The following is an 8505-nucleotide window of genomic DNA, read 5'->3' as shown; positions in this document are numbered from 1 at the left end:
ATCTGACCATTGTCAACAGCCTTCACTGTGGACATTGACACTGGTGTTCCAGCAGTTTCCAGTCTATGGTGGTTCCTAAACAGCCTAATCAATTTCCTTTCAAAATAGGGTTTCAGATAGTTGAAACTTAGACATTGTTGATCCTAAATGTACATTAAAACTGGTTATGATAAGAATTGTTAACCTCTGACCAGATCGCTACAGTAAAAGATGTGCCAAAAAAGAACTTTGTTTTTTTTTCTCATGCTTTATAAAAGCCTTATTACATTACATGTTATTGCTGCAGAGTCTAGGGGGATTGTTAACTCTGCTGATGCTGCTTTAATAACTATATATGACACTAAAACGTGAGACACAATTAAATGTTACACTGTGAAGAGGGTCTTGATTAATTTATTTAAAGGCTGCAGTTTATTGGAGAAAATGCAACTGCAAATTGATATTAAATAATGCAATAGTTATATATATTTTCAAATAATTTACCTCATTCATCTTTTACTTCTTCATCATTAAGATGTTCCCATCACTCTCATGAGGTTTAGTATTTCAGCCAGTGATATTGTCATTTCAAAAAAATACACTTAAATGATAAACTTTGTGGTACATTTTCAGTAGCAGTTCCACAACAAACACAGTGTCGTTTGTTAAAACCCAAGACAATTGAGATGCCCAGATACGGTTTTCACAGAACATTCTGCAAAAACAATAGCTGTTTACTCTATAGCTAAGTAGAAAAATATGTGCTTTATTATATAAAACTACAGAAAATTTAGAAATTGTAAGAAGTTTTAAATAATTTGTAATACTTGTTGAATATTTTAGTCCAGGTCTGAGCATTGATTTTATTGCTTGTTTCATTCTAGGTTAGTTCTATGCAGCTCTTTTTTTTAAATTTTATTTTCAAATAGAGAAAAAAGTTTTGGAAGTTTCATGAAAACTTTTAGATATCAAAGCTGTTCAGTTTAGATTAATCCAGGTCAGATTTGACATATTGAAAATGAACCAGAGGTGGTCAAATGCAGTCCTAATTCCTTAGAAAACAATCAAACAGTCATTTAATTTGAGACCAGATCTGACACTATGAATCAGATGCTAACTTCAGCATCATTGCCCAGTGCTTACACTGCAGGGGTGCCTGATTGGACATGCGAGTAAGACTGAAAAACAATTCTTGCAGATAATTATTATTTTCTTTCTCTCATGCCGTGCCCCAATGCCATGCCCCCTTGGGTGATGAGCCATATTACCCATATCAAAAACCACCAGTAAACAATGTATTCTAAAAGGGAAACTCTGGGCACTATGACCCAGCAGAGAACCTTCTCCTCCAGAGAGAGAGAGAGAGAGAGAACAAGGTTGTGATCAGTGGTGCTTGTTTGATGTCAGAGTGTGTATAAAACGAGGCATCAGAACGGATCTGTATTCAGCCACAAGGGGCCCAAGAAGTCACAACTCCGGAAAACATCTCGTCCAAATGCGGATCAATTGTGACATCCTCCCAGATGTTGAAACATCCGGACGTTTACTCTCCAACCCTTTCTCTCTTTTTGAGCGCGATCGCAGTTGGAAAGTTATTTTGTGGATAAAAAATGGAAAAGATTTATAAACATCTGATTCTACATTTTCCCAGCCGAACACGAATAAAAAAGAAAGTATGAAAACGAATTCCTATGTTTCCATCTAGCTGTGCGATTTCTCTGACTGAGTGGCACACACAGGGCTTCTCAGATGACTAACATCAGTGGATGAAATAAAAGTGGAAGTTATGGAGCTTTCATGGCAGCTCGAACCAACTCAACCGGTGAACACCTCTAATGACAGCTTTGTTTCACACTTACCTGCTGCAGCTGAGAGCGCAGAGAGCCTCGCCTATCAGATCTCTCTGGCTGCGATCCTCTCGGGCATCACGCTCGCCACCACTTTATCTAACGCCTTTGTCATTGCAACTATTTCCCAGTCGAAGAAGCTGCAAACTCCAGCGAACTTTCTAATTGCCTCTCTGGCTGTCACCGACCTCCTGGTGTCCATCTTGGTGATGCCAATCTGCGTCCTGTACACGGTGATCCACACCTGGACGCTCGGACAGATCGTCTGCGACATCTGGCTCTCCTCAGACATAACGTGTTGCACTGCGTCCATCCTCCATCTGTGCGTAATAGCGCTGGACAGGTACTGGGCCATCACAGACGCAGTGGAGTACTCCAAAAAGCGCACGCCGGGGCGCGCAGCCGGCATGGTGGCCACAGCCTGGGTCATCGCCATCTCCATCTCCATTCCGCCTCTCTTTTGGAGGCAGGTGAAGGCGGAGGAGCTAACCAGCTGCAGCGTTAACACGGATCACATCTTTTATACCATCTACTCCACCTTCGGGGCGTTCTACATCCCCACTTTGCTCCTCATCGTCTTGTATGGGAGAATATATGTGGAGGCTCGTAAGCGCATTTTGAAACAATCTCCAAAGAAGGTTGGAAAGAGACTCACCTCTGCGCACCTGGTAACCAACTCCCCCGGATCCGTGGCGTCCACAACGTCGCTGCAGTGCGGGAGGCATGACACTCCGTCCAGTGACACCGGATCTTCAACCAGCGAGAACCAGGTAAAAGTAACGGTATCGGACGCGCTTCTGGAGAAAAAGCGCATTTCTGCGGCCAGAGAAAGAAAAGCGACCAAGACTCTGGGGATAATCCTCGGCGCTTATATCATCTGCTGGCTTCCGTTTTTCATTTACACGTTACTGGTGGCCACATGTGACACATGTTTGAACCCTGAGTTGTTCGACTTTTTCACCTGGCTGGGATACCTGAACTCTCTGATTAACCCCATCATTTACACGATGTCCAATGAGGACTTCAAGAAGGCTTTCCAAAAACTGGTCCGCTTCAACTGCTGCAGGTCCTGAACTGTTTCATAAAACTGAAAGATATCTATTACAGGTTTATAAAGATTTATATATGCTTGTTTTATGTAAAGCTACGGGATGTCCTGGTCAATTCACCTCATTGCTGAATTCTCCAGATTTTCTTAAATGTGCGCTGCCATTTCGTTCCTTGCTGTTTCCATTTTGTACCTGTAAACTAACCATGACACTAAAACCATGGTGGATCAGGTTATTTTTCACTGTAGTTAAATGTGTCGATGAATTATTGAGATAATAAGTCATAAAAAGCTATATTCTCAAGAAAGTCCATACACTTCTATATTGCTGTTATTTGAACGTTTTGTATTAGGCCTACATCCTATTCCCACTTATTTTAGCTTTTTGCTTGTCATTTTGCCCCCTTGCCCTTTTAGACTTTTGCAGTTTGGTCGTTTCATACGCATCTCCTGGCACGAAATTGTGCCATCGACCATCTAACCATCTAACCCACCTTCACAGTCAATTTTTATGATCTACCAATTGTCTGCTGTAGAGGAATGTGCTTTTACAAATCCAGTAAAAATATATCTAAAACCAGGAGGTAACTTAGACTGGTGATCAGGGGTCAAAATCTGTCATAATTCATAGAAGTAAGAAGCCCCAAACTAGGATCAGAACCAAAATAAATAGAAATAGAGAATAATATAAAGGGGAATGGAATTAAACATGGGATTCGGGCATTTTTATGACCATTATCTGTCTAAATTATGAAATCACTGAATTACAACAAGAACTACTAATATTTATAGGTACTACAGTGAATGAAAGTAGAAATAGATTAACTTTCAACAGACAAGTATGGTAAGATGGCAGGGATTTGAAAATGTGTAACATTATGATCTCCTATCAAACCAAAAACAAGTCCAAGTTGTCTCCTGCTGGTAGAGAAATGCTTGTTTATTGGAGTAATGTAACCAAATTTCCTCTATGCATATTTACAATATAGCAAAATTACTGTATAGTAATTACTTTTTTTGTCAAAGTGGGCTCACACGCCCCCCCAGCGGTGAATTTCCAGCAAGATAATATCCAGCAGTAGATGTAACCATTTTGTAGCCCAGCAAGACTACAAAGGTACGAAATGGCAAAGGGTCAAAATGAAATGCAACCATTTAGGTATTTATGACCATGAACAGGTTAAATTATAACACCTACAGACATTATAAGATATGTTTAAAAGGGGGAAAAAAAAATCATAATTTACATCCATATTATATAAATTGTGTCCAATTGAAATTGAAGAATTACTTTGAACCAATAAATAAAGTGTAGGAGAAACTATTTTGATTCAACAGCCATAAATTTGAGGAGATTTTCAAGAAGAAAATGGACAGACTCAAACTTCGTTTAATGTGTGGTAATGGCATTTCTGAGTCACTATTCTGGATCAGTGTGTGGATATGTTTCAGGATGAAACAGTTCATTCAAATTATCAGCACAGATCAGGAGCATTTTGTGAGATTCTGTTCTAGGTGCTTTTTGGCTAACGAGCCAGATCTTTTTAAATTAGATGATCACATAAGGCTCTGTGAAGAGATGCATCGATCAGGCTGTTCCTGGCAAATCCTGATTTTCAGCTTTCCTTGAGGTATGACCTGCCGATTTAAACAATTCTGGTATTTTCTTTATCTTAGGACTATGACACAATAAAAAGAATGGCTGCAGATTCTTTGATGCATAGGTAGCAGTTTTGAGTCAGTTTGTTCCTAATCCTGATGCACTTTGTTAATCAACCTCAAAAAAGTTGATCATACTACATACTGTTGGTTGATACTGAATGAAGCATTTAATCAACAGGAACAAAAATAGTCAGATTTTGTATTATTTGACAAACCGATCACAGGAAAAACGGGTTGATTTTGTTCTCCTGTAGATTGATTGATGTGTCTCATGACATAAATGTCCATGTTGAAGTAATGCAAAGGTATGCATTTGTTTTGATCATGATCACAGACTGCTTTCTGTTCGCTTTTATGATGTTCTGGTTTGAAAGTAAGAGGCAGAAAGTCTGCAGGCTGCACCCTGCAGCATGAAAACAATCACATAAAATCAATGTCAAACAAAAAATCAGAGCATCTGATATTTACCAAGCTGGATGCCATGATTGCTTCAGTTTTGCTGAACAAACATCATCCTGTTTTACTGAGCATGTGTGGGTCTGCCTGCCTCATTAAATCTACATCCACAGTAATGTCAGCCGGGTAAAGAATCTTACAGCTGCAGAGTCTGACCCGAAGAACAATGCAGTGGAGAAGATTGATTATCTTTATTAAAAAGAATAAATATTGTGATGTAAATTTGTGAAATAAAGGCTTTTAATGTATGTCTGTAAATTATGTTCTATAGGCAAGATTCCTTTATGCAATATGAGATATTATTGGCCTCAGAGTAATAAAATAATGGCAAAATCATATTAAGCAACATCTTGTGGCTCAAATGCTTTGAAAAATATGTTGAGGAATGAAAAAAAGTTGAGATTTTATTTTCATAAGGTTTAGATTCTCCAGCATCGTCTGGGTCCCTCTTATTTCTCTGCTTGTTTTCCTCTTGGAGGAGAACATGTCTATTTGATCAGCAGCTGTCAGATATAAGTGAGATATGATGGTGGGAAAAGCTCTTCTGCCCTCATAATGTCAGCGTACGCATAAACACACCCCTCCCATGGGCTTCTGTTTGAGCATTTTAATATGCATGAAAGATGAGTATATTTGAACAAAGCCTTTTCTGAGATTTCTCATACCAGAGGCAGCTATGCTACAGGCTAAAGAAGGGGCAGCATAGGCAGAAATTTAAAGATAGTTGATGTATTTGACATTTTTTTCCAGTATCTGTTTCTGTTAGTCGTGTTCATCAATATTCATATTCTAACACCTTAGCTTTTATTGACTAAAATAAGTTTTCATTAAAAGAAGAAATCAAGAATACCTCAAAGCAAATAAAAAATAAAAAATACAAAAGATCAACATGAAAAAGGGAATGAATAGAGATTAGCAAACAAGATAGGTAAAGTAAATAAAGGTAGAGTTGTTGCTAAAAAGAAAGTACACCATCAATCAATTCTGGGACGTTGATGTTTAAAATATTCTGATGATCACCAAGTTTAAAAATTATATCAATCCCAACCTTAAGTGTCAAAATAAACAAAAATGAAATAAAAGTGGAACATTTTGAGAGGATTTATGTGTACATTTATGTGTATAAATGCCTGATACATGGATGTGAAAAAGTACTTGCTCTCCAACACATTTCTTTTGTTTTTACTTCTTTGTCAAACTTAAATGTTTCAGATCATCAAACAAATTTCAACATTAGACAAAGATAACCTTAGTAAATATAAAATATAATTTTCAAATGTTTAAAAAAATTATTATCTAAACCAACCTGGCCTTTTCTGAATAAATATTTGCCCCTTAAACATAATAACTGGTTGTACCACCCATAGCAGCTACATCTGCCATCAAATGGATCTTTTACATCACGGTGGAGGAATTTTGGCCCACTCTTTGCTGACTTTTTAACAAAATTAGTTACAATGGAGGGTTTTCAAGCAGGAATGTTGTTTTCAGCCTTTCAGAGGTGTACTTGCTGGTATTCTTTGGAAAAAAGTCCTGGGCATAAACCAAATGTACTTAACGATAAGTCTGCAAATTGATGGCCGGGAATTCTGGAGAATCTCAGATCATCACCAAAGTAGCCCCAGATAATCACACCACCATCATCACGTTTGACTATCTGTATGTTTTTGAAATGGTCTGCTACTTTTAAAACAGATTTTAGTCAAATGGTAATGGGCTGAACTTTCCTAGTTATACTGGCAGCTCAAAGAGCTTAACAACCAAAGCCACATTCATAAAGTCACACATCAGGACAGAACCTGGGTTCAAGTGCATTGCCCATAGGCACATAAACATATGGGTAAGAAGCAAACTGGAATCAAACCCACTACTTTCCAAGTGCAAGACGGCTCCTCATCCCATTAAACCACAGTTGTCTCATTTGCCTCATCCATCCACAAAATATTTTCGAAAAAGTGGCTTATAAGGATGTTTTTTGGTAAATGTGCGGCATATTCTTTTGGGTCAGCAGTGGTTCTGGCCTTGCCTTGTAATTTTGGTAGGTTAGCCACTCCTAGGAAGGTTCACCACTGTTCCATGTTTTCTCCATTTGTGGATAATGTCTTTCAAAGAGGTTCACTGGAGTCCCAAAGCCTTAGAAATTGTGTTGTTAACCCATGATCAGAACACCAAATGTGGCAATAAAGCAAAAACAGAACACTGCTACACATCACTGTTACATAAAGGACAAAACATTTTCTTTCTATTTACTGTGACTGTAGATAGTCTTTGTCGTCTGGTTCATATTTTTCCCCTTAAATGATACAATAAATCTGGTAAACAGTGCGTCCTGTTTCTGTTTTTGACACTGTTTTTTATGTTTGCATGTAGTTAATGTGTCTTTCTATTTGTGGTTGAAACTGGTGTTTTTTTCCTGGTATAAATAAATAAGGTTTTCCAATTTCTCTTCTATGTATTTGTTAGATTTACAAGGGATATGTACAAAGTGTCAGGAATGCCTTTTTTTTCTTTTTTTTTTTTACAGACGTTGCTTTGTCTGTATTACTGAACATTTGGTCAGTTATTGATGTTGAAATTTGTTAACTGACAGAATTTAGTTAAAATTGAGATTGGCAATAAACAGGCTTATATTTGAGTTTATTTGTATTGTATCATTTTGCCAAAATGCTACTAGTTGATTTTTTATCATGCTTTGACAATTATTCAGAACCTGCTGTTTTCATCATATGTGCAAAAAGTCAATTATAACCAAATGTAAGGCATGTTTATTTGTAGAGCACGATTTATACACAAAATGTGTTTTACAAGAAAATGAAGCAACAGATGTTAATAAAACAGTTTCTGCACATTTCAGGTTTTCAGGAAGTTGGTTCCAGCACTGAGGAGCATATAAATGGTGCCCCCTCATTTGGTTCAGGTCAGAGGAACAGTGAGAGAGCAGCTGTCTGGTGACCTGAGGGGTCTACATGCTTCATACCAGACCAGGAACTCTAAAATATAATTTAGACCAAGATATATTATCTAGTGACAATTTGTCAATATATCTATGTCAAATAATCTGAATATGCTTTTTTCAGTGTACTGAAATGTTAATGTGGTCTTATAGTCTTTATTTTGGCATTTAAAGTACAAATTAAATCAAGACTTTATCTTAAAAACCACTAACCCAAAAATACCTGTAATATTGGTATTATTACAAACGACATATTTTCACAACAGTTTTAAAAAAACATAAAACAAGAAATTATATAAAATTATTTGCTGAATGACCCTTTACAGAAAATGTATTTTTACTCCATTAAAACTGTCACACAACCATCTTGGACATATGAATAAAATTAGCATTTGCCACCTATAGTACCTAGATCCTCCATAAGACAATGTGTAGCAAAATTGATACCTTGGGTGTTTAGACATGCATGCAGGGGGACAATTCTCCAGATCACGCGTCACTCAGAGCAAACCAGATAATTTCTTATATGATAATAATAAAAGGTTTGTGATTTACTGAAT

At 37.3% G+C, this 8505-nt stretch overlaps 1 protein-coding gene across 1 annotated transcript; it reads left to right on the top strand.

The window, feature by feature from the left end:
• Positions 1-1445: 1445 nt before the first annotated feature.
• htr1b (5-hydroxytryptamine (serotonin) receptor 1B) lies at positions 1446-7317 on the top strand. Its single transcript, XM_047345521.1, has one exon. It carries the CDS (start codon positions 1766-1768, stop codon positions 2897-2899), a length of 1134 nt encoding a protein of 377 aa, XP_047201477.1. The 5' UTR covers positions 1446-1765; the 3' UTR covers positions 2900-7317.
• Positions 7318-8505: the final 1188 nt, after the last annotated feature.

Source organism: Girardinichthys multiradiatus, chromosome 19 (assembly GCF_021462225.1).
Source record: "Girardinichthys multiradiatus isolate DD_20200921_A chromosome 19, DD_fGirMul_XY1, whole genome shotgun sequence".
In the NCBI taxonomy this organism is placed as follows: Eukaryota; Metazoa; Chordata; class Actinopteri; order Cyprinodontiformes; family Goodeidae; genus Girardinichthys; species Girardinichthys multiradiatus.
This window is presented reverse-complemented; position numbering and strand designations above follow the sequence as displayed.

Excerpts from the sequence above, each read along its gene's own strand:
- htr1b (XM_047345521.1), top strand. The coding sequence starts at position 1,766 with ATGGAGCTTTCATGGCAGCTCGAACCAACTCAACCGGTGAACACCTCT.